The 25,989-nt window shown below is 41.9% G+C and overlaps 1 protein-coding gene across 3 annotated transcripts in view; it reads left to right on the top strand.

The window, feature by feature from the left end:
* The window catches only part of LOC147268353 (suppressor of tumorigenicity 7 protein-like), a 164,094-nt gene extending 139,337 nt beyond the window's left edge, over positions 1 to 24,757 (top strand). For all 3 annotated transcript variants that reach the window (XM_086199877.1, XM_086199875.1, XM_086199876.1), the window contains 15 exons: positions 7,914 to 8,096; positions 8,562 to 8,644; positions 9,250 to 9,409; positions 9,495 to 9,549; positions 9,659 to 9,774; positions 10,031 to 10,109; positions 10,617 to 10,705; positions 11,118 to 11,218; positions 11,373 to 11,487; positions 11,577 to 11,649; positions 11,747 to 11,849; positions 18,717 to 18,867; positions 19,232 to 19,324; positions 19,477 to 19,616; positions 22,592 to 24,757. In XM_086199877.1, coding sequence (XP_086056003.1) covers positions 7,928 to 8,096; positions 8,562 to 8,644; positions 9,250 to 9,409; positions 9,495 to 9,549; positions 9,659 to 9,774; positions 10,031 to 10,109; positions 10,617 to 10,705; positions 11,118 to 11,218; positions 11,373 to 11,487; positions 11,577 to 11,649; positions 11,747 to 11,849; positions 18,717 to 18,867; positions 19,232 to 19,324; positions 19,477 to 19,616; positions 22,592 to 22,687 — 1,623 coding nt within the window. In that variant the 5' untranslated portion in view covers positions 7,914 to 7,927 and the 3' untranslated portion in view covers positions 22,688 to 24,757. The remainder of the gene's footprint in view (positions 1 to 7,913; positions 8,097 to 8,561; positions 8,645 to 9,249; positions 9,410 to 9,494; positions 9,550 to 9,658; positions 9,775 to 10,030; positions 10,110 to 10,616; positions 10,706 to 11,117; positions 11,219 to 11,372; positions 11,488 to 11,576; positions 11,650 to 11,746; positions 11,850 to 18,716; positions 18,868 to 19,231; positions 19,325 to 19,476; positions 19,617 to 22,591) is intronic.
* Positions 24,758 to 25,989: the final 1,232 nt, after the last annotated feature.

The following is a 25,989-nucleotide window of genomic DNA, read 5'->3' as shown; positions in this document are numbered from 1 at the left end:
ACACCCCAAGCAGAAATTGTTCCTCTAAAAGCACGCTGAAGACATTTTTGAACACACTTCATAAACATCTTCACTTCACGACAAGCAATCTTCCATACTTTTCGCTCCTTTCAATGTCGTGATCTCTCCGTTCAGTTTCTTCAGTCCTAACTCCTGCATGGTTCTGGTCAGTGCTCTCTGCCTGCTGCAGCTCATTTCAAGGATTTTCATGCAAATGAACGGTTTGAATAAAAGCCAAATTGTAGGCGGTCTGAGTTCCAGACTAATATTCTAACTCATCCTACATTCGCTCCTGTGGGTGCCATTTGTTCTGTCAGTGTCAAGCTAATTGTGTATTCTAAAAGTCTAGTCAGCTGTATTTGTGAAGCGCCAAATCACAACAAAAGTTACCTCATGAGGCTTTGACAAGCAGAGTGGATCTAGAATCAAGCATTCTCGAATCAGTGTGGACCCAACAATCCCTTGTTAGCAAGCATGAAAATGAAAAACCTCCTTTTAACAGGCAGACAGCAGACGTAGCTGTGTTGGGGCGGCCATCTGCCTCGACCGGGTGGGGCGGAAGAGAGCAGGAAATGGAGGTGGAGACAAAAAGAGAAAGAGACGGAAAGGGAGAGAGACAGACAGAAAAACCAGATCACATAATGTAATGCAAAGCTAAAGAATACCCAAAAATGTTTCATTGCAGAAATATGAGTCATTCTCATTCTCTCAGTGGTACCGTCTTCTTCAGTTAGTCACTTTTCCAAATTCCGTGCTTGTTGCCTGCTGTGCCAGAGTTTAGTCAGGTTTGATACCATATTATGTTTTGCCTTTATTCCATAAATCATTTGCATGAACAAAAAGGTTTAACAGAATTATTTTAACCAAGCATTTTAATTTGTTTTTAAGTCAACATGATTCATACACAAATGAGAAACGTGTAATTGTGGACTAATTTCTATCACAATGAACAGTGGATGAGATAAAGACACTTCAGAATCATTGCACTGCTTGAGGAGTAGCGTTTGTTTGCTCCAGACTTCAGTTTAAAGTAAAAAAAAAAACTCAGGAATATGAAAGGTAGCCTCTCTCCCTTCTGCGGTCACACTGAATCTTCTTCTTTCTGATGTCTGACTCAGTATTCCACCACAAATACCAGTAGCTAGGTAACGTTTATTTGTAGTGACGTCAGGGACGGACGAGTCTCCGTGTTAATCAGCAGTGTTTTCTCCAGGTGACACTAACATGTCTTGTTTCATTGTTAAAGGTCAGGCACACAGCAGCGGGACAGGCTCTAATTCAGTTAGGTTTTTCATTTTCCGTTAGCATCCATCTGACTGCCGTCTCTGATCAAGTCCCCCTTGCTGACCATAAGGTGCCAGCGATGGTCGTATATTGACTTCACCAAAGTTGCTTATTTAGATATGTGTTATATCAGTTTTATTGTTCTTTTTATGTATTCCAGTCTTTCAGACTGTAGTCCCTTAACCTTTCAACAAAGTTGCTTAGAAACACATTCAGTGAATTGTGATCCGTTTCACCTGGTGGATGTGCGCTCCAGGTCTGAACAAACAAGACTAACCGCAGAATATTGACATGTTTCATTCTGATTGACTTGTTTTATGCTATGTTACTCAACATCACATGAAGGTATCACAGTGTACTTTGAATGAAAGTCAAATCTTTGTTTGGTCAGCCATACTTCCTTTGACCACTGGGTGGCACTATGACTTAAATTCAGCTTGTAACCTCCAGTCTCATCATACTTGCAAAGTTTCAACCAGATGTAATGACGCGGCTTCAACACTCCAGAAGGGTTCATTTTTGTCACACTTGTATCCACTCTTTTATAGATTGACTAACAAAACTTGTTTTTATACCTTGACACGTTCTGGCAGTCAAACTTCCTACAGTCTTCCTCTGAAGAGTCACATGATGTTGCTGGATGTGTCCTGTCAGCTGATTTATAAAGGTTTTGTGGTTCTGACTGAGCTGGTAGGATGATGATGCCCCCTGCACAGTTTATGAAGGACAAAACCGCATGTCTGGGCAGCAATGAGGGGTTTGCCCCGAAGACTTCCTGAGAATCTTTCTAATGCCTTTATGAAAGCTTCTGTTTTAAGCTGAACCACAAAACTAACCTCTTTCCTACAGATAGATCAAAAGGGGCTTTCCTTCCAGAAATCCTTCAGGGCAAATCCCTCCTTTGTGCTGTCCCAGGTGCAAGCTGACAGGACACAGGTCACATGACTCTTCTGAGGGAGACTGCAGGAAGTTTGGCAGTGGAAACATGTCAAAGTACGAAAGACAATTTTGTTCGTCGGTTTTTGAGAGTATCAACATGCACATGGTGTTCAATAGCAACAGTTTCCGCCTTGCCATGGTAGCACCATTAAACAAAAGCTCAGTGTTCAACATAACCAGGTTCTTAAGGAGTTTCTTACTTTATCTTTGCTGATCTGATTGATCTACAAGTAGGAGTACATCAAAGTGCAAAAATAAGACATTTCCTGTTGCCGGCATGGGTAGTGCTATGACTCATCTGCTCCAAAATTTAATGGGTTCTTCCATTGGCCCAAATCACAAACCTCTACCAAGTTTGCTGAAAATGGGCATCATAGTGTTTCCGTAATCCACAAAGTGTTTCCGTAATTCTTCAGACACACCGAAATGCGTAACTGAGAATCTGGGCTCCATGGTGATAAATCACAACTACACTAAAATAACCGACAACAGAACATGCTTCTTGAAATTCAACGTTATTCCATCTCTAAATACTGGAACTAAAAACAGGAGATGAGTTGGATTACTCTCTCGGATCTGAATCACAATTATTCACTAAACGCACAGATCCCCAGGCGTGTGGATGTCACGCTTTTACAGCGGTCCAAAGGTCATCATTACGAATATCTTTTTAAACTCATGGCTGTATTATTAACATCAGTTGAAACATGGGTTTGAATAATGTAGCAAAGAATTGATGCTTGAGAACACATTTTTGATTTGTGGGGAAAATAATACACATTTAAATATCCAAAACTCACTTAAAAATCAAAACTTCTAGTTTCTACCCTACTAAAGTGTGTCATCACTTTCTGTATCACTGGCCTTTTATAACAGTATAATTTAAGGCAGGTGTATCAGCACAACAGCCTCTTTGTGCTTCACACTGGACCTGAGTCATCTTTGAACCTGCCCCATAAAGGTTACATGGTTCTCAAGAGCAGGGACTGCAATATAGGCGTGATGACTGTGATGAGGGTTTAAACCACAGGGACCAAAGTGCTGTCATGCTCTTTCGCCTGCTGTCAGGAAAACCTCAGGAGGTCACGTGAGCTGACTAGGATTCCTCAGGTGTCGACACTGAAGAAGTTTGAACTGAAGGGTCTGCTGCAGCTAAACATGCTGTGTGGACAAGTTTGACTAAAACCTCAGGTTTAGCTAGGGGCAACCTGAAGTTACCAGATTTGGACAACACTACTGTGGAGCTGGAGCTGAGGGAAGGGTGGGTCTTACCCTGAAAGAAGCCTTACATGAAATTAGTCATAATTTTAAGCCTCAATATAATTGATACAGGCGAATTACATCAAAATGAACTTCCCTGTACGGTTGTCATGAAAGAAGTAATGAAAGGTAGAGACCAAAAGCACTTATTCGACCAGGTACATGTAGACTGACGAGTATGTCTGCTGAAAAACCGTGTATTTTAACTTTGTGTGTGTGTGTGTGTGTGTGGGGGGGGGGGGCTGCAGCTTCAGGCATTTTGTGTGAGTAGTGTATGTCTGCAGATAAACCATTTAGAAGGAACACAACTTTTTGCTGTCAGAACAGAAGATACTCTATGTCCGCAGACGGAAGAATCACAGTTGACGATCTTACGCTGGCCCTAAGTCCCCAACACCAAACATCCTTGAATGACATCATTTCGGCCGACTTATACCCAAAACCTTTGGAAAGACATGCAGTCCAAATCCTGTTGTCCAAAGTCTGGTCTTCTCCACAAACACATACTATTGATTTGTGTTGGCTCCACTTCAGAGCTGGAGGCTGCTGCTTTGGTGAACCTGTGGCATCCTAGTGTTACCGTGCTGTTAGCGTTAGCATTGATTTAGACTCTGAAGCATTTAGCTTTAGGGGTACCAGGTGTAAGGTCATGAACAAATCCAACTCATAAGAAGGGGTATATGTCAGAGGTGTAAAAGGGGAAAAAAAGATTTGTATTTCATATTCAAATTTTTCTTTTGTCTTTTTGGTTTGACTGTTGAAGGTAGAATTGTTGCTTTATGTTTCAAATGTCTCTAACTTCTGTACCTGCTGTACAGTAAAGCACAACACAGGTCTTTCTCATTTGAGTGTTTCATAATGAGCACGCGTGACTGAGCGAGGGTACATCTCTGTATCATGTTTTCAGTTTTACTTTTAGGGTTTCTCTTGCGCGCTATTGCCTGGTGTGTTGTGGTGTATGAAATGTATTAACTTTATTTTATGAGAAGCCAAAGACAAATATCCATGAAAGTGGACAATAAATCTATCCACCATCCTGTGAGATATACATATTATATATATGTATATGTATATATATATATATATATACACATACACATATACATACATATATACACACACATATATATATACATATATGCATATACACATATATGCATATACATATATATATTTGATTTTGGATTTGGCAGGCAAGTTTAGAAACTCTGTGTCTCAGGTAAAACCAACAAGAACGAACCACTGGCCGTGACATCAAATGTGTTCTTATAGGCTGTAAAAAAAACATAAACAGCCTCATTAGCATCATAAAGACACGATTTGCTCTCTCTGTGCAGCTTTTATGTCAGGGCGCAAACATTACTCCATTACTCCGGTTGTTTGCAGTTACACACGATTTTACACCTCTACTGTTACACCTCTCCAGCTCCTGCAACCATTGATGCACTCACTCACAGTACTTGAGTGTTTTGTTAGGTTTTTTTTTTTTTTTTTTTTAATCTGTGCCTTGCCTTTTATTCTATTGTTAGTAAAAACAATTTTCTTGAAGGGGGTTGGAGAAAAGATCCTGACTGCATGAAGGTAATTCGTATATATTATTCATCGCTGCCTCAACCACTTACAGTTAAAAGTTGGCTGGAACTGTATTCAATGAAAAAAAATCCAGCACTGAGAGGCTCCTCGCTGTATTCGTGTGCTGTTATTCCATGTTTTGCATCTTTTATTCACATTTTAAAGGTGCTGATTTTGTGAATTGACGATCATGCTTTAATTTAGCAGGTTGCCTCCTTCATATTACTTGGTAATATCAGTATGTTGGTAATAGTTGGGTTATTAAAAAGGTAAGAAGAAATATTTTGCTGTGAGAAGACAGGCAAATGTAGAGTGTCACATGATATATAATGGTCTGCCATTATCTAGCTGCTGTTTGAACTATAGGTATCCTCTCTGCTGTAGCATAATGTTGTGTAATCTCGATAGTTATGAAACCACCGCATAGCATGTCCACTTATCTATTTCAAATTTACAAAGAATGAGGTAGAAAACTGCTACATGTTCTCAGAGCCTGTCATGGAAGAAGTCATTTCTCTGCGGCACCATTGCTTTCAGATGTGGTCAAAAGGCACAGTCTACTGGTCCAAAAAAAGAACACATTTTTTTGAAAATGAAGTGTTTCAAGAGAAATGAGTTGTGTGTGTGTGGGAGGGGGGGATGGTGGGGGGGGGACTCCCTTAGTGGAGACAAGTAATATAAACTCACAGAGAGAAAACACTGTGGGAGACAAGAACCAGTTTTGTGAAGTTTGAAGTTTTCCATCAGCAGAGACCTCCAAATGCAGAGCTGATAAACGACCAGTCAGATAGTACGTACATGCACAGTGAGCTGCATTCAAAGCAAAATGCATTAGGAGTTAGGACCGTGTGCTCAAAATGTTCGCTCGGATTTCAACCCAGGATCTCACCAACATCAAGACGACACAATTACGATGAAATTATGTCGCAAGCCCAAAATGTTAAAATCATGGAAATTATTTTTTAACTGTGTATTTCTAGCCTGATAAATCATAATTTGTTTTAAACTGCAGGCTTTACAAAAAAAAAAAAAAAAAATGGTCAACAGAACGTTTGGTATTCTCAAGCCTTAAAGAGTAGCCTCTTAAGTAGTAATGAGAGCGAGAAATGCAGTGCATTTAAGTGAAAATCCTGATTAATTATGTATGATTAGAGGACTCTTAAAAGCTTTTGGTAGAGAAAAGAAAGAAACTACATAAACAGAACATGAAGTCCAGAATGGCTGGATAGATACCAGACGTGAAATTGTAAATGAACCTGAAGTATACAGGTGACTGCAGAATGATGAGAGATATTGCTTCTGCATGGCTGCACGCCGGCTGACTGCTTGTGTACAGGTCACGTCACACTTTGTGCTCAGGCACCATCCATTGTTTAAATTTTTTATGCGTGTATTGTGTTTTAGAACTGCGATTTACTGTGTTTACAAATCAACTCTTGCACACACTGCACCCATCTTTTTTTGATCTGTGATTGCAGTGCATAAATAAATTCTGCAAATGCCCTCATGTTTTCTCTAAATCTGCAGGTTTATTGGACTCATCGTGGTTTTAAGAGGCGCAGTAAAGATAAGGGGAGATAAGACTATTTACTTAGTGTATTCCTATAAGCTACATATTTGATAATAAGAAAAATGAGTCAGCAGAGGTTATCTGGAAATATCATTTCAGCTGCAAATACATTTAGATGTGAAGGTCACGCACTCCTGATAACTTCCACAAACCTGTCTTGTTCCTCTCCTGTTTTATTCTTCTTTTCTCTTTCCCCACTCTTCCTCCCAGTCCGTGGCATCATGCACGTTTTCACCTCTAAAGTGATTGTACCTGATTTATATGACAGGTCTTTAACCCTGCGTGTGCTTGTCCATCAGCATCAGGCAGAAAACACCCAAGGGCATGTGTGAGCAGGACCAAATCTGGCTCTCTGTCATTCAGTGGGTGCAACCTCCAACTAGAAAGCACTCCAACAAATCACATTTATTCTAGCCCTGTTAGGAGATGTACGTCAATGCTGCAGGTCGTCCAAAAATATATTTCTACTTTATTGACTTGTTTTTTTTTTTCTTTTTTATATACCTCTTTGGTTATGTAAACTGTAAATGATTCTCTTGCACATGACAAGCTGAAGAGGAATCATTTCTCCACCTTAGATGAGCAATTCAAAATGGCTTGGCTTCATTTGCAGAAAAAATCCCATAAAGAAAGATTTCATTTCCATGTAAGTAAACATAGAATTCTATTGAACTGAATACTGCAAGCAGCCAGAGATAAAGAAGCGAACAACACCAGTGTCTCCATCTGCAGTCAGCATATAGCCACAGAAGGGACAACATTAATAATGTAATGATACCACCTAGTGGTTAGCGATAGTATTGCAGGGAAGAGTGTCACAAGGAAGAGGACTTGGCTGCAGTTTCCTACATCTATACATGAGAAGATTATGAATATCAGCCAATAATACCAAAAGTTAAAGATTTACATTCATCAAGCTAGCTGAATATAGACAGATAGATAGATATAGATAGATAGATTGATAGATTATAAACCAGAAAAAAACACAAAGAACCAGTAGTGTTGGATTAAATGTCTCATTTGAGTGGCTTCAGAGGCGTTTATCAGAAGTTTTAGATTTAATTGTAATTGACTAAAAAAATCGTCCAATTAGCCATCAGTTCTAAAGGTGCATTTATTTTGGTAGAACGAAACTGATTATTTCTGATGTTAACATTGCTTTTTTTTTAAAATGCCGTAATAATATTTTTTTTCAATTGTGTCCGGAAGTAGTTTTTTTTTTTTTTTTGTAGCGATTTCAAAATACAGGTCCGCTTAATTTCTGGTCACGTGACTTTTCTGTTTACAGACATCCGGGGAAACATGGAGGAGTCCACTGGCAGTAATCCCCAATCTCATGGATTTACAGAGAAATTAAAGTCTTGGCTGTCTTGGTCATGGACTTGCGTGTGCTTCGTTTGGTTCGGCATGGTTCTGATCATGATATACGTGCTGTGGAGCCCGCTGAAACTGCAGGAAACTCTCGCCTCAGGTGAATGAATGCAGCTGCTAGCTAGCTATTGTTAGCCTTCCGACGTCTGCCTGCAGCAGGCGGGAGCTGCTGCTGCTGCACAGGTGACAGCTCGTTGTTTGCGGTGTGAGCAGATTGAAGGGAAAGTCTAGCAATGTGTCAGTCGAGAACTTAATTTCTATCGACAAGCCTTAGTTATCCTATTTCTGACCGTGTGCTGTCATCATTGAGTAGTTGTGGTACTAAGTTTGCTATGTTGCTAGTTGAAAAAGTCCCACTACCAATGTTTTGCTGTTCGCGGGTCAGTTATTTGTATTGCGTGCAGTAGGCAGGATTATAATTGATGTAACGTGCGTGGTCCATTTAAAGTGCGTGTCTTTCAGTCGGTTCGAATTTCGATTTTCCGTGGTCTTCCCCTCAGTGCGGTGCAGTCAGACTCATTGCTCGTCTCTTAAGCTGCCATTTTTTTTTCTTCTCTTTCCTCAGCGTCAGTGTTTCTGAACACACTGACTCCCAAGTTCTATGTGGCTCTCACCGGAACCTCCTCCCTCATCTCTGGACTCATCCTGGTGGGTTTTCACCTGAAGTTTTGAAGGCTTTTTGTTTCATTCGCTTTGTAATATTAGGGCCACACACAACAGTGGGATCCAAACTGGTTTATGTTCATTATATTGGCTGCAGAGATATACAAGGCATCAAGCTTTACCCTGGCAGCCACTTTCATGAGTGTCATATCATGTACTTTCACCCCGTCTAAGGTATTGGGGGGGGGGGTCCAACCTGACTGAGAACCTCTCTGGTGCGTGAATGTCATCCAACTTTGATGATAATAATGCTTTACATTGATATGTTTAGGAATCAGTGTGAGTGAAAATAGCCAGAAGCTGAAATTAAAGCCATGTGTTTGTAATGTAGCCTGTGCAGTAACTTCCATTTATTTATTTTTTCTTTTTTTTTTCTTTTTTTTTGTTCATCCAGACAACAGTGTCAGGGGAGGGCCTGTAATAGAAATGTTTTTTAGTGATTCCAGCTCAGTACACCTCTACACACAGCTCAAGTGATTTGTGCTTACATGACAAGCTCTACTCAAAGACATAATATGTCTGTCTATTCTATACTTTTTGTAAAAACATGTCACTTCACCTTATGATATTAAATGTCCTTCTTGCGTCAGATATTTGAGTGGTGGTACTTCCGTAAATATGGGACCTCGTTCATTGAGCAAGTGTCAGTGAGCCACCTTCGGCCTCTCCTGGGAGGAGTTGAGAGCAGCTCCACCACTGGTCTCTTCTCATCGGTCAATGGAGAGGCAGAGCCTAGGCCCAGTGTTTCAGGTAAATGTGAACATGAGTCAGATGATTGAAGTAGTACTAGGACAACTACAACAGGTACTACTAATTACAATATTCCTTTTGGTAGAATGTAAGGTCTGGAGGAATCCTTTGAATCTGTTCAGAGGAGCGGAATACAACAGGTAAGTGTGACTCTTTACTGTTTAACGACGAATTGCTGAGCATTTTTAGCTTCCTTGAAATGAATTCACTGCTTGTCATATAAATATTTGTTGCATTCTTTACATGGAGGTACACCTGGGTGACCGGGAAGGAACCCCTAACATACTACGATATGAACCTGTCTGCTCAAGACCATCAGACCTTTTTCACAGGAGACACCCAGCAGTTAAGGCCAGAAGATGCAGGTGAGTTTTAATAAAACACACAACAAGTTCCAACTTTAACATCCACCTCTGAGATGAGAGGTGAAAACACACACGACTAGAGATGTTGGATGGCTTCGCTCTTACGGAGAGTCCTGGAGTATTCCTGGAATAAATGTCCACCATTGCTTTTATATTGTCATGAAGCTTTTGACTTGGCTGTATATGATTGAGTTATGTCTGTGCTGCATGTTGGCTGTAATGAGCTTATAACAACATTGAGTTCGTTATCCTACAGTCATGCAGAAGGCCTGGAGAGAGAGAAATCCTCAAGCCAGGATCAGAGCAGCTTACCAGGCCATAGAAATGAACCATGAGTGAGTTCTACACATACACGCATGCGCATTATGTCCTGCAACAACCGAGCTAAGATAAAGTACGAAAAATGTGTTGTTCTTTATAATCTACAGCTGAGGAAATACAAAAAGGTTGCACCCACTGTGTATCCCACCTCTTATTTACTATGAATTAAAGGATAAGTTCAGAATCAGAAGTCCTTTATTGATCCCTTGCAGGAAATTGTTGGATTTTGTACATATTTAAATTTTTTTCATCAATCATACTCAAAGTATGATTGTATGATTGGTCATCTATCAGTTGGGAGCATTAAAACATGATTTTAATTATGGTCTTTTTATCGGCATTGTCAAACTCTGGATATTGTCTTAACTGCATTATGACAGTATTTTCCAGTGTGCATGAAAACTTTGTCGTTGTTTTGTTTTTTGTTTTGTTTTTTTACATGCCACAAAGTAAAACATAATTCTGTGAATTGTCACGGTAGGATTTGAGTTTTGATCATCTGCCTGTGTGTTTGTGTGCAGATGTGCTGCAGCCTACGTGCTTCTGGCAGAGGAGGAAGCCACAACTATCACAGAGGCTGAACGCCTTTTCAAAAAAGCACTGAGTATTGGTAAGAATGGGTCCATGTTCATGATCATTTACTGTAAACCCACATCCGCGCAGCAGCAGGTGGACAGAGGAGGTGTGATCCACTTATGATGATAGACAGCTTTGGTGTCGGTTGCGAATCTTTTCTACACGATTCACACCCACATGAACACTTTATGCCGTGAGCCTGGTTGTTAGGGATCTACCTAACAGATAAGCACCGACAATTCAATGGATTCCGATATTTTTTAACCGTTTGTGTGTTTTACACTTGAACAAACACTTGGAGCTTCCAAGAGGGTTCGTTGAAAATGCGTTCAGTTGAAGAGAAAAACATTTCCAGTCCATGCCACACCCATTTTTATGTTGTTCATGATATAAATTTCTCTAGACAGAAGTGTTTGGTTTAATGAATGCCATGTTTTGTGTTTCAGCTGGCAAAGATATCAACTTACTGGTTTACATTAAACGCAGACTGGCGATGTGCGCACGCAAGCTGGGACGCATTAAAGAAGCAGTGAAAATGATGAGAGATGTGAGTTACTTTGAAAAGTGTTCAGTTTGTGAAGTTATTCTGGCAGTTGAATAACTGAGGCAACATGTTTTCAATATTTAGAGGAAAAAAAAGCCAAGCAGTACAATGATGACTAACAAATGTCCTGTTTATGTGATGTTGTATCTTTTTACAGTTAATGAAGGAGTTCCCGTTGTTAGGAATGTTAAATATACATGAAAACCTCTTGGAGGCCCTTCTAGAGCTCCAGGCGTACGCTGATGTCCAGGCTGTTCTTGCCAAATATGATGGTGCGTCTGAACTCAGCAAAGCGTGGCATCCTCGTGTCATTCGGTTTGGCTGTAAAGTCACACAATCCCAATTTGTGCTTGTGTTGCAGACATCAGCTTACCAAAATCAGCTACAATATGCTACACATCTGCACTGTTGAAAGCACGGGCTGTGTCAGATAAGTATGTTTCCCGTTGTTTTAAAGACTCTCTGCTGCAGAATTTGTGAAAAGTGACAATTTGTCACATGAGCTTTTTTTTTTTTTTTTTTTTTTCTTAGGTTCTCTCCAGAGGCAGCATCAAGGCGGGGGCTAAGCACAGCAGAGATGAACGCCGTGGAGGCCATACACAGAGCCGTCGAGTTCAATCCGCATGTGCCAAAGGTCAAATTTTTACTGTTATCCCACACACTATTAGATCCCTGATGGCCTTTGAGATTCCACCTATAGAAAAGTAATCCTCCCACGGTCTTCAGAACAAAATGTTTTTCACTTTTGGCTTCATAAAAATCAATTTCCATCAATGCCACCGCTGTGGAGGTAATGATTTAATTCATATTCAGTCTGATCACACAGGACTGCAAGAAATGGACTACAAACAGGGAGGCACAATCAGTCAAACATTCACATCAGTCAATGACGTACAGATGAGAGGTAAAACAACTTGCATAAATGAGTGTAGAGACGTTCTGATTCAGATACTTCCGTACAGAACAGTATGAAACCGATGTCAAAAGATCTGAACTCAACTTTTGGGGAGAAATTTACATCATTCAGAGGTACAGTGTTGACTGGTTAGATTTCATGAGATTTTTAGAATCTCTGCAAAGATGTGCCGAAGCTGATCTGGTAGCTCTTAGTGGTCCAGCACCTTACTCTGGCACTTAAAAAACAAATTTCCTTGAATTTGTCATCCAGACATGTCACTGTCTCACCAGCAGGTGTCGGTATTGGGCTTCACACGGTCACTTTAAACTACTTTTCTTTACACCTGGAGTCCGGGTTTTATGGACCCTGGTTGCTTTTGTCTCACCAGGTCACTCGGTGGGTGTGTTTGCCCCAAGCACCTGACAGATTGTGTAGCATCATATTTGGAAACATGTATGCATCAAGTGTGGGGTTTTTTTTGCCTTTTTTTTTTTCTCAAGGAAAACTTCAAACAGTTCAAGATGATTTGGTATATTTTTATATTCCAGCCAGTATACAGCTGATCCAGGTTATACACACACTGCTCTTCAGTCTCTCCAGCCCGTCACTTCAGTTCCCACAGGATTAGATGTCACACGTGCACACAAAGAGTCATACACTCCTACTCCGAGCAGAGTTTTGTCTCAGTTTGGCCTTTGTAGTGTGGTGTGTTTCATGTCATGGAGTCCTTTTCTGAGAGAGAGAAAGAGTGTGTTTGTGTTTGGAGGGGGGAGACGTCAGCCAGCACTTTGATCCAAAGTGAGGGCCCTCATCATCAGCATCTTTCCACCCCCCCCCCCCCCCCCCCCCCCCACCGTGCCCACAGGCAGACGTCCACTCCTCTCATCAGATACCCTCATCCTCCTCTCATGTTCCCTTATTGTCTGTTGGAGCCAAGCATCTCATCTGGCCACCAACTTTACAAAATGACCTCTGAGAGTTGAGTTGAGTATCTGCAAAACATGAAATTACCTTTCACAGAGGATTACAGGAAGGCTCGTCTGTCATCCTTTTACCTTCCAATCTGGTAGTTGCTCAGGCCAAATTGCCATGTTTTGTCAACTCTGCTGTCTTGTGTTGTCTAGCACATCTGAACGATAAGTGCACCTGCGATTGTGCCCTTGTGTAGGCGCAGGCTCGCCTCCCACTGCAGACTGTTGTGCGTAGTAGTTCTCCCGAGCCTGTAATTCTGTCCTTTCTCTTCTCTAAAGACATGAATCAACCAAAAAGTAGCCTGAGATGAGAGAATTACTGCCTGTTCCAGCTGTGATTTCCCTCAGGTAGTGACTCATCAGGATAATTCAGCTGATAGGAAATATACGTAATGTCAAAATGGAAACAAAATGTAAATCTCACATAATCTTGTTTTTATACAGGAAATAAAGACATGAATAAATATCAGACAAATCAATTTCAAAATATTTTAGCAAAAAAACTAACTTTGTGCATCCCTTGTCATTTTGGTGGGGAAAACCCAAGAGTCCAAGGTCAAGACTGACAGAGGAAAATGATCATCAGAAATAATTTTTACTCCTTAATTGTACTTTGTTTGAGAAATTCATGCCTTTCACGTATTGAACATTTCAGCAAGAACTTAGTTATTCCATAGCACTACTACGATGAAGAATGGGAGATGCAGAAGAGGCAAATTAATAACAGAATACCCTCCAAAACCAGTTCCACAGTTCCAGGAGTTTACTGAAAAAGACGAAGTGAAGGAGCAGCACAAGGCCTCCCTCATTCCCTCAGTAAGCTGTGGAGAAAGCAGCATTGACATTCCAAGGCTAATGACAGCAACAACAACCTAATAATCCCTGCCACTTACGGACAGGTGGAGGATGAGGGGACATTGTTAGGTCAGGCATCAAAGTGTGTGTGTGTGTGTTATCAAGCAAGCCAAAGAGATTATATATAAATATCATGCTTGCCCATATCACATGTGTTTATTCTCACTGCTACACACACACACACACACACACACGTAGCCTGCATTCACACTCCAGGTCCACAGCTGTTTCACTGTACACTTCTCAATCACATGACCCTTTCTTACTTCCCTCACCAGCTCTCCATCTTGCCCCATATTTCCCTCCTCTTCCCCTCTAACCCCCTCTTCTTCTTGCCCCTCTGTTTTATCCCCCTCTCTCCCTCCTCCTTCTACACAAGCACCTATTCCTCCATCAGTCTGTCCCTTCCAATCAGCTTCTCTGCTGGCAAGTGGTTAGGAAACTGACAGTTTGCCAGATGCTTGGTTCTGATGGAGTGCTCCGGCTACCTGAATCTGCTTTGCATTTACATTTACCACTGCTTTGGTCCATTCACGATGATTGTAATTCAGTCGTGGTGACCCAACCTCATCTAGTTTGCTCCATTTTGGATGGCAGTTTCCCATCTCACCTCATTCTAGTTGACATTGACTCATCTAGAAAGCCTGTCGAGGCTCCCAAATGACCTTTGCTTAGTTTACCTCTGCAATTGGTTTTGTGTTTGTAAATTGATACAGAGTAGCAGCCTTGGCTTTGTTCTGTATTAAGATGGATGAGGCTTGATTCAGACTAAGAAAAAAGGGGCTTTGGGGTTTGCTTGGTTTTTGCCATCTACGGGATGAACGAGAGGCCATTTCAGATCAATGATTCGAGACGAGAGCGGATGCTACTGGCAGAAGTCTGAGATATCTTGATTTTGAATGCTGTAAAACTGCTTCGTTCATTAAGGCACAGGAGATGGGTTGCTGTTTCATTGCAGCAGCACACTGGCACACAGGATTAGTTTGTGTACCATCAACAGACAAGCAAATATAGAGAACTGGATGATAGTGACTGCCACTTGCTTGCAGTGTTTGCAGTGATGTTCATCATTAAATGACAAATTGGTAAGAAAAACCAAGGCTCTGGTCCCACCCTTGGCTACCGCAATTCATGTAAAGAGCCAGAAGCCAGAGGTTACTGGCATTTAGCAACTTCACTTGCTTATTTTCCGAGCAGTTTTTGTCATCTGGGGGAATTGGTGAGGCCATGAAGGTGAAGTCTAAAGGTTCTGCACTTAAGGATTTGATGAGTTGGGTCTCTTGGGACCTCAGGCTACAACTTCAGGTCCCATGCAACATCCAGTACACATTGCTGCAATTTTCTAAGCAACAATCTGAAGTGGTTTCATCTGAACTGGCCTTGACACCCTCTACTTTCTCAGCAGAGCGTGGACTGGTTGGAAGTGGTGTAACTGAAGGACGTTCTTAATCTTTGTTTGTGTTTCTCAACCCAACACCTGTCTGTCTTTATGTCCAGTCACTCACTACACACGTGTGTTTGTCTGACCCATAAAGAGCAATTACAGGGGTGATGTCATCGTTGCCCGTGTGTTCCATTGTAAGAGGCAGGGTGCCACAGATTAGAATCAGAGGGCAGCTTATGAGTTATGCTCTGAGCTTATGACTGCCTGGGGATAAAAGGAGAACACATGAAACTCAATCCCTTCATCAAAGAGGCGACAGGGAGTGGAGGAGCAGACCAAAGAACGAGAGAGGGTGGGGGGTGGGGGTGGGGGGGCAGCACTAAGAACTGAGGTGTCACCAGGTCTAATGTTGTGGCATGTTAGGAAGAACAGCTGAGCAGGCAGCCTCTTGAAATGGTTAAACCCAGAGAACCCAGGCTGTCACGGGTGTCATTTACTGGCAGGAATCTCTTAAAGACTTGACTATTAACTATTAGCTGTGAAACAAATGAAACTCACTTTAATGCACATCATGTAATTCTCCATGAATATCTTGCAGAGCTGGCTGCTTTATTTGAAAAGTATTCTCCACACCAGGGCAATGTCAGGTTTTATCTGATTGTTTTGTTGCTTGGATACCTCAACATCAGTGCAGGGAGTAGAGGATGACCGGGGGAAAGCAAAATGGTGAAGGTGGACTGTTGGATGTCTTTGCTGGAGTGCAGAGAGTCTGATTTGAGTCATACAAACTGTACAGGTGTGACGGGTGACTCCAGACTGAAGATTACAGAGGATGCATAGACAGGCAGCTAGAGGACGGGACATGCTGCCGGCCTGCTGGAGTGATGTTGAGGTTGGTGGGTGAAGTGGTGTGTTTGAGGCTGGTTGATTGAGTCGTCACCCATGAGAGAATCTTTACATAGAGCTGCTCGTAACAGCATGTTATGAATGTGGCTGCGCTACTGCAGTGAAGTAGGGCCGGCAGTGACAGCCTCCAAGGATGCCCAGTGAAGAGCAGCTGATTAATTGGTTAATTGTAGCGACAGGCAGGAGTTCAGAGGTTTAAACCATTATTCCATCTGCAGGGTTGACCCAAGAAATGGTCAGAAAGGCAAAAAATAAATATATTTATCTCTCCATTAATGTTGTGCAAATATTAGCAGTTGTCGGGGTGTTGAGCTTCTCTCTTGTTGCATTTACATGTAATCATCAAGCGAATTTTAAGTGAACTGTGGAATTGCAGCATGTATCTGTGAGTCAGTCGTGTTTCCATTAACTGGTTTGGAGTAAAGAAACTTTGCTTCACATGCATATTGTCTTCTTAAGATGGCGGCTTAAGCAACATTATGCATTGCTGTCATGAAGTGGAAGAAGAAGAGGTTGTCTTGGCCATCTCCAGCCACCTACCAGGAAAACGGAGAACATTCTTGATGTCAGTGAAAATACACCTCACGCAAGGATGATGAATTGTTTGAAAAAGCATGGAAGCTTTCCCAAATTGTTCAGTCTCCAAACACCTTTCGAGTGCCATACTGAGGGCTTATACGGTCATGAAAACCATGGAGTTAGAAAATAGTTATTTCCAGGCCTGGAGAAGATTTGGAAAAACTAAAACCAGATGGTTTAGGAAACGTTATGGAAAGTTCCTTCACAAACAGTTTATCTGAATATCTGTGGTTTAGTTAAAATTTAAAAAAAAAAAAATCAGATCTAGCTCATCCTGATTTACTTGAATATTATTGTTGTAAAATAATTGTTAAATATACTATTACGAGTTTTGTTATGGGTTTTTATTCTTAATTTCAATGCGGACATTTCAGAGAATGTGTGATCATCAAAAATTGCCTATCTATGATGTGTGGACTGTCTTCCTGGGCTGGGGTGTGCGTGTGTGTGTGTGTGTGTGGGGGGGGGGGGGGTAGACCAGCTAGTTCTGTTCAGAGATCAGGTAGAGAAGAAGTCAGGTAACCAGTGAGACTCCTCTTCATTGATGTCAAGCTGTTGTATAAAGACTGGCATGGAGAGGGTTAATGAGTCTGGGCAGATGGATGGGTGCAAGAGTGGAGGCAGAGGGTAAGGTTGGGGGAGAAGTGTACAGCAGCATGGTCTGGATGGATGGATGGATGGATGGATGGTTGGATGGATGGATGGCTGAGCCTGTGACCATGGAGGGGATTAGACAGGATTAGGTGTGGGGTAGCCTTCCCAAAGTGTCACTCTGAGATCCAGAGCACTGTGACGCTGGCCGCCTGGGAATCCAGCCCAGGGGGCCCCAGCCTTGCTTATAGGTTTAGTTGAACACAGACCTCTGCAACATCGGGCACCACAAACATGAATGCTTGGGAGTGGCCAGTTCATCAGAGTTGGTTCAGGTCTCTGAGTGACTGATAAATGTGCCGCGGTGAAAAGCAGCACCCAGGTGCTGGTGACGACAGGATTTCTAGATTGTTCTGTGTTATTCCTGGGTCGTCCTCTCCTATAGGCTGTAACTCTGGGTGGCGGTCATTTGTCAGCACAGCGAACCGACTGACTCACTTGGACAAAGTTACTCTGTAGAGGAAGAGGGGAGGTGTGTGTGTGTGTGGGGGGGGGGGGGGGGGGGGTGTTAAACATGTATGGAATGAATGTACTCTACTGTACCATAACACACATTGCTTTGAAATACAATGTGAAATAATGCTCTCAACAAATGTGTCAGAGGAGGAAAATGTGCTTTCAGTCCGGAGATAATGGCACAATAGGATACAACCATTAAAGCAGCGTGAAGCGCTCTTGCATCAGCACATACGCTTCCTGTTCCACAGCCAACATTTGAGTCTTTCTCACCACCTGCTTGCACAGGCACAGGTGTTTTTAATTGGCAAATATCTGGGGTGGGAAAAAAAATCAAAATGATCTGGCTTTCTGTGGATAGCCTGATTTCAAAAATGTATTTCCAGGAATTTGCCTTTTATGTGGTAAAAGGCTGACAGGAAGAGTGTGACATCCAAGGAAAAAAAAAATTCCAGAAGAGTTCAAACTGGAATTATTTTCTGCATCATAGCCCACAAGGTCTCTGAACCAGATTTTCACCCAAAAATGTATCGTCACTTCCCAGCTTTTTTGTGCCAGAAAGGTGGTGTATGATTACATTTAGATGTCAAGTGATATGAGCACCTCTCTGGTCAGGTATGAACAGGTTCGGTTCGGACACAACAATGCAGAACTATTCACCATAAGTAAAAATAAACAGCCTCGCCTGGCTGACTGTTAAATGCAGATGCTGCAAAATTCTTCTGTTCAGGAGCCAAACTGCACCTCAGTACTGTGGTGTATACTGAACGGATACCTTGTCTCTCCTCCTCCTGTGTGTAGTATTTATTAGAGATGAAGAGCCTGATCCTGCCTCCAGAGCACATCTTGAAGAGGGGTGACAGCGAGGCAGTGGCGTACGCTTTCTTCCACCTGCAGCACTGGAAGAGGGCAGAGGGGGCCTTAAACCTACTACACTGCACATGGGAGGGCAGTACGTATCCCCTCTACTTCCTCTTGTAGCTTCTGAGGTGACGTGCATGGAAATGATGTCGTGCTTTTTGTGTGTTTGTTTGTTTTCCAACTTCCTTCCTCAACCCGTGAGGCTCATGCATAAATCATGTCACAGGCCAGATTTGATTTCATGTCCCGAAGTCACCTCCTGAAAACCTGGCAGAAAAATGTTCTCTCGTTTTCATTTGGTTAATAATTCTACATTTTGATATGTTTTAAACTCTGGTTGCTGTGGTTATATCAGCCATATTTTTGTCTTTAAAAATATCTTTCTTTTTACTTTGTGCTAGTCATCTTAATGCTGTGTTTTGTTTAGTTTTGTTTTACCTGCTCTGTATTTCCAGCCTTCAGGATAATTCCTTACCCGCTGGAGAAGGGCCACCTGTTTTACCCCTACCCAGGCTGCACAGAAACGGCAGATAGGGAACTCCTGCCCTGTAAGTAGAAAACACCAGAGCCTAGGCCGTGAAGCCAATTGTGTCATTAATCATCCTGTCACCCATTCTCTCATCTGAAACATTTCATTTTACTTGTTCACTGTACGTGCTCCGTTTCTGAATGGCCTGCTCTCTCCCCTCTGGCTCTCCAGCATTCCACGAGGTGTCGGTGTACCCAAAGAAAGAGCTTCCTTTCTTCATCCTCTTCACTGCAGGTCTCTGCTCCTTCACTGCCATGCTGGCCATGCTCACACATCAGTTCCCCGAGCTCATGGGTGTCTTTGCCAAAGCAGTGAGTACTCCAAATACACCGATCAGAAGTAGCCTTGAATATTTCGGTGCTGGTAAGAAAAGTCAAGTTTTATTATGACAACAACTTGACTCTCAGTAGAACAGTCAGTTCTTCTGCTAATGGCACTGTTCAACACATGCCTGGGAGGAACAGGCCAGTTCTCTCTGGAGAATGACTTATCTGAACCGCTTCATCCTCAACTGTTTATAGATACCAAAACTTGTGTATTAGAGTTAAGTTACTCAGCACTTTGTTAGTGAGAATGTCGACAATTACGTGGCTCTGGATATGACGCAGTGTTAGACTGCACTTCACTCAAAGGAATTATTTTTGCATACATTTAATACATCTAATGAAACGTCTTAATTTGTCGATTGTTTTTATTCCTTACGAGGTGTAGCAGTACAATACACGAAAAACTTACTTCGTTGACATTTCATTGGTATTACTGACTCCTCTTGTCACATTCCTGAACGGTAATGTGCTCATTTTGTAAGTTAAACGCTTGTGTCGAACTCTATGGGGTTAAACATTTTTCATCTCATTTGTTTGAATTAGAGTTTATACAAATTTAGAAACAAATCTGAGTATTACCAAGTTCAACAGAACCGCAAATTACAGCCCCCAAAAAGACCACCGACATAAATCTCTCTCTCTCAAACAGATTCAATAAAAAGCGGAACATTGTAATCCTCATAAAGGGAGCATTTACTGCTGGACTGTTGTTTTAATTGTTCTTCATACTAAACCTGTCAGTGCTTTTAATATTGTGGCTGTTCGCTGTTGATCGATTTAATGATTTTTATGTCAGAAAAAACTTTCAATGAAGTGAAGAATAACTCATGTTATGATTCCATCCCTGGAATAATACGCTGTTAAGATCATCAGCGGCAATCCTTTTTTTTTTTTTTTGCATCGGCAAGAATTTGCAAACTAACAGTCTGTAATTAGTTGAAGCCAGTTTTTCTCACGAGTGTTTGATCATGAAAATAAACAAATATAATAACCGGTAGGTCAAGGGGTGCAAGTCTTAGACATCTGTGAAGTATTTATGTAATTATCTTACTGCATTTCAGACCATCTGTTGGTTGTCTTTACTTTGGTGCCTTCATATTTTTGTTTATTAATGAGTTTAATACAACTTTAGTGAACCAAAAGTTTAGCAGGGTTGCCTAGCAATGCACCAGAAGCTTAATGTCCTGATCGCGTGTGCTTTTTCCAACATGCAAACTGTAATTTATCCGAAATATGTCAACGAACACGCATTAATGGGAATATTCCCACAGCTGCAGAACATATAAACACCTTAACCGGGATCTGGACCTCTTTGTGAATGTGGTGTGCATGTAGTCAGTGTTATTATGACCGTGCTGATGCACAAGTTGTGTGTTGGTAATCCTACTTGATGAAACAGAAGGTTGCTAACGTTACCTTCTCCAAACACTCCGTCCAATAGGATTTTGCCTCTGTGTGTCTGTGCATTATTATTCATAATCGGAGCAATGCATGTCTACTTCATGTGAACACGGGCAGAGGAACTCCGCATCCCGCCCGCCAATCATGAGGTAGATTGAATGATCAAGGAAAGAGAAGGACACACACACACACACACATAGATTCCTTCCTTTATTGTCAGTTACATGAACGTTTTAACCCTCGTAATTACTGCCTTCCATCACTGTCAGTAACACTGGAGGCTCATGGGAGTCGTAGGCCCGTAAAGCTAGTGTTTCCCTCCAAAACTATTCCAGTTGAAGCTATCAGTAACCTTAGCAGAGCGGCTTCTAGCCACAGCAAACACAAGGGTGTAGCAGCCGTAAAGACTCGTGTGCTCTGTTTGTTTATCAGTCAAGTGTTGTGTTGTGTGTTTTTGGCCGTTCGGAAAGCTGCTGACTTCCTCTGTTTACAGTCAGCCTGTTCATTAGGATCTGCCTTAATGTGGCCTCTTGGATGTGTAGCAAAAACAAGGCCACGGAGGACATCTAGTACTGTTCCTTTTGTTATGGGAAAGATTTGGTTCGGATAGGATTTTTACTGCAGGGTTTGTGTAATGTTCAGATGGAGAACATAAAACACGCTGAGTGAGGAACACTGAGGTCTCCACTGAGGAAAAACAGCATTTCCTGGATCTCCTGCTCTTGAAAGAACCATCTGAGCAGTGCAGGACAGCGGTGGTGATGGTTACAGTCTGCCTTCGCTTTATTTAGGGACATCAGACACGTGTTGTGTAGAGACGTGATATATTACATATATGAATTGTAGCAGCTCTTAAGTCTGGCCAGGCTCAGCTGATACATCCACTTACGAGACCGTTGAAGAGTCAAGTGTCCCAAACGCACCTCAAGTAGCTTCAGGAACAGAGACCTCACTCACTGTTTGCACCCAACTGAACTCTCTCACACTTCAAATGCTTTATGATAAACATAACTTCCGCGTTGCTAATTCTAGATCTAAATCTTAGATCTGAGCTGATTTCTTGCTTGCTGGTAGACTTAAACCAGAGGATCAGATGTGTCAAGCTTTTTTTTTTTCCAACTTCAAGAAAGTATGATTGCTTTTATTAAGGTCCTTTATGTCAACAGTTCATTGAGGGAAAATAAAATTCAAGTCAATATGAATAATTAAAAGCAAATTTAATGACACTTCAAATTAAATAACCAGTGACCTTCAAACTGAAGGTTTTGGTGGGATTATCAGGGTAAGTGGGTTTTTTTCTAGTAAGTACTGGGAAGACTGGGAAGCATCCCTCACTTCTCCCTGCTCTGGCTTGATGTTTTATGATTGAAATCCAATTGAATAAAATTGTCAGTTTATTGATAAGCGAGCAAATATCGTATGTCCTGCCTGTCGATAAAACTCTCCATAACAAGCATTTAGTGAGCTAATGGCTGCGGATGTCTCCTTAATTTGAAGGGTGGGATTATCTGAAGAGGTTTTACTGACATCAGTCTCCGTCTATGTTTTCTCCCCCTCAGTTCTTCAGCACACTCTTCGCACCCCTGGGTTTCTTTGCAGACAAGATGGAAAGCTTCATGCCGTCCAGTTTTTGGCACCAGCTGACTCGGATCTGACCCCATCTCATGCATGCACACACACACACACACACCAAGATGACAACAAGCTCTCAGACAAAAAGCGTTTGCTCTCCTGTCTTCAGCATTACTGTCTACTTGCTGCATTGTTACTGATTATATTGGCGGCGGTTGTATCAACACAGCAATACCACTCTGAAGATGCTCCCCCGCACTTTTCCAGCAGCCAGTAACGTTTCCAAGAACAGATAATGGATTTACTAAAATTGTAATCACAAAAGATCCAAAACATTTTAGTATCCTCCAGAATTTGGCCCTGAGTCATAGCTATTAGTCATTTACACTCCTCTCTTTGACTTTCAACCATGAATTAAATGAAAGTAATGTTAAAATTTTCTTTTTAAGCTCCTCTTCTTCTTGTCTAGACAGGTAGGTTTGTATTTATTAGGCTAACAACGTGAGGTCTGTGTCTCATAGAATATCACAGAGAGAATGATCTCTGTCCTTCTATTCTCAGCCTAATTATTTACTCCTTTTAGAAAAATTCCACTTGATCTTCCCCTATGGTGCAGAGAAATCTAGAAACTCTAGCTCTAAAACAGAGCTGGGATTTACTGCCTTGGAACGCCTGCAGTGTATACAAGGTCTGTGCAGCTCAGCAGCATCGCTATATCACCCCACAGCCACCCCACATCATCTCTGATGGCATTACAGTACAGATGCAGTGAATAACTTCAATTCTCAATACTAGAGAAATTCTTAATATCAGTTTTGCGGTTACTGACATCAGCCTGCACGTGCTCGGTAGCCCTGTTCGCTATTTGTAGAGAAGCTGAGCGACGTTTGGTCAGTCACGTGTCACTGCAGCAACCGAGCGACAAGCCAGGCAAACTAAATCGATATCTGATCGAGACTCAGACAGAAAACAAATAAATACAACTAAATTATTACCAGAAAGAAAGAGCTGATATGATGAGAGACATCATCAGAACAGGGCTGCTGGTAGGGACCGATCAACAACACAGAGAGGAGGGAGGAAGAGAAAGAAAACCAAGGTAAGGCGCACGAGGGAGGAGGAGCTAAGAATGAAGCAGGTACCACAGCAGAGACACCAGAATTCCAAATCCAGGACAAATGAATCCACATATGAATAATCCAGAACAGTCCAAACAGGACTGCGCCAAATCTGAAGTTTATAGTTTTGGGGGGTTTTTTTCTTCTTCTTGACAAGTGAAAAACAACTTCTTTATTCCGCTGTCATCTGTGTGGGGTTGTGGGGGCGATCATCACGGATTCATTTGAGGACTAAGTACAACCCCTTGTGCACCTGACTCTGCCCCCACAATGGTCCCCTTGTGACTCACTTGCTCCACGCTTTCTAGAGCCCACGCCATAGTTTAATCAGGACCCTTCGTCTCCTCCGACCTGAGGTCCCAGTACCAACTAGCTGTAACATACAGTGTAAAAACAGACTGATAATGGAAAACTGTGCCTTGTTCAAGACTGTAATCAAGCCGGTAAATGTGATTTATAGATTCGCCAACAGCGCAGACATACAGTCAGACTATCAAGAATGTAAAAACTGAAGGGTTTTTTGAAAAACTACTGATTGTATTTTAGCCCTGGTTGTTACCATGCCAACAAATGATTACACTTAGAGGTTCTCTTACAGCTTCGAACCATGTGAGTTGGACACATAGTCCTAACATTATGAGTTACTGCTGCAGTCTAGAGGCCCCGCCCCCTCCCTGCGTGATTACAAACAAATGTGATGGTATAGTGCCTTTTGCGCTAGTGTTGGTTGTCCGATTATGTCATCACGACCAGGTTACATCTCGAAATGCCACATTACAAAGGGAGTCAGGCTTGAAATACTACAGAAAAGGTCAATGTTAAAATTATGGAGCAATTTTAATCTAAATTTTACCGACTAACTGTTAAGTATTTGACCATGTCCATTCATTTATGTGTTTACATTTTTATCACAATACTGTCAGTGTGTAATCGTGTGGTGTGTAGCTGAGTACATGCTGAAGACAGGACCATGTGTGAACAACTGTAACAAATAACTTTGGATGAGTTTTAAAGGAAAACTCACAATAAATGACTCCTGTGAAATTCTGGTATTGATTGTTCTTTAGTCGTTCAGATATTTTTTGTAATTGAAACTTCACTGCTTTTTCTTGGCATAGTTGAATACACAGGTAGGGAATTACAGGTACAGAAGCCAAAACTTATAACTTTCTCTCACATGGACTCAAGGAATTTGACTGAAATTCATTCATGATATATCGAGGAAAACTAAGCGAGTAGCTTTATCCTGCCTGCAGGTTCCAGGATCTACAGTTTGATCCAGGTTGCCTCTCAACGTTTATCACTCCTTGGTGGTAATGTTACTCATTTTTCTGCCCATTTTCATTACAGTCTGTCCATTAGCTTTTAAGACATCCGGCTAGCTAACAAACGAGAGAAAACTCTTGAGTCTATACTTCCGCCAAGGCAATATGACATCATCAGATCCAGCTATCGGTCCATTCCAAAATCCAGCTCATATTTCTCAACCCAAGCCCCTCTCATCCTACAAAACCTCAGGAAAATTCATCCACAACATTTTTCAGTTGTCCTGCTAACAGACAAGCCGACACCGGTGATCACATTACCTCCCGAATGGAGAGTTGATATGTGTAGGTTCGTTCTATCTTTGGAGCTCCATATTATTTCCCTTCATCTTTCTTACATTCAGACCTCTCGAGTGATGAGTGAGTCCATTTCTGGTTCAAGGACAAACGTCTCCTGCTGCTAAAGCCAGGTGCTATCATGCTCATCATCATCATCATCATCATCATCATCATCATCATCCCACTTCAGTGCCATCAGCAGTTGCTCTTTGTTGCCATTTTTCCCAGTAAACTACTGGTGCCACAGTCCTACTCACACACTCATGCCTGAGTGGAGAGCACCAGCAATGAAAATCACTTGGAGGCTGTTGATGGGCGCTCGAGTGTCGGAGCGTGCTTCCACACATCGTGTTGGAACCTGTATTGCTCCCTGACCTCCATCGTGGAGTGTCTGAAAGTCAGAGGGAGAAGAAAGAATTCAGAAAATAGAAAACGAGGCAGGGAGTTTGAGGGGCGTCTATTTTTAACTGCTCATCCTGTCAAGAGTCTGTCTGTCAAATCCTTTCAACTGCTTATATCTGTGTCAGAGCGCGGACGCGTCGCTCCTCGCAGACACAAACATTTTTCACTGAGAAAGATGCAATCTTGCCAGCTGACCCACTTAATTAAGGTTTCGGAGTGCTAATAGCCAGCCGCCAGCCCAGTAAGCTCTGCAGCATGATG

The sequence above is a fragment of the Aulostomus chinensis genome, chromosome 3, assembly GCF_037954235.1.
Source record: "Aulostomus chinensis isolate RoL2024-O1b breed Wild chromosome 3, RoL_Achi_v1.0, whole genome shotgun sequence".
Classification (NCBI taxonomy): Eukaryota; Metazoa; Chordata; class Actinopteri; order Syngnathiformes; family Aulostomidae; genus Aulostomus; species Aulostomus chinensis.
This window is presented reverse-complemented; position numbering and strand designations above follow the sequence as displayed.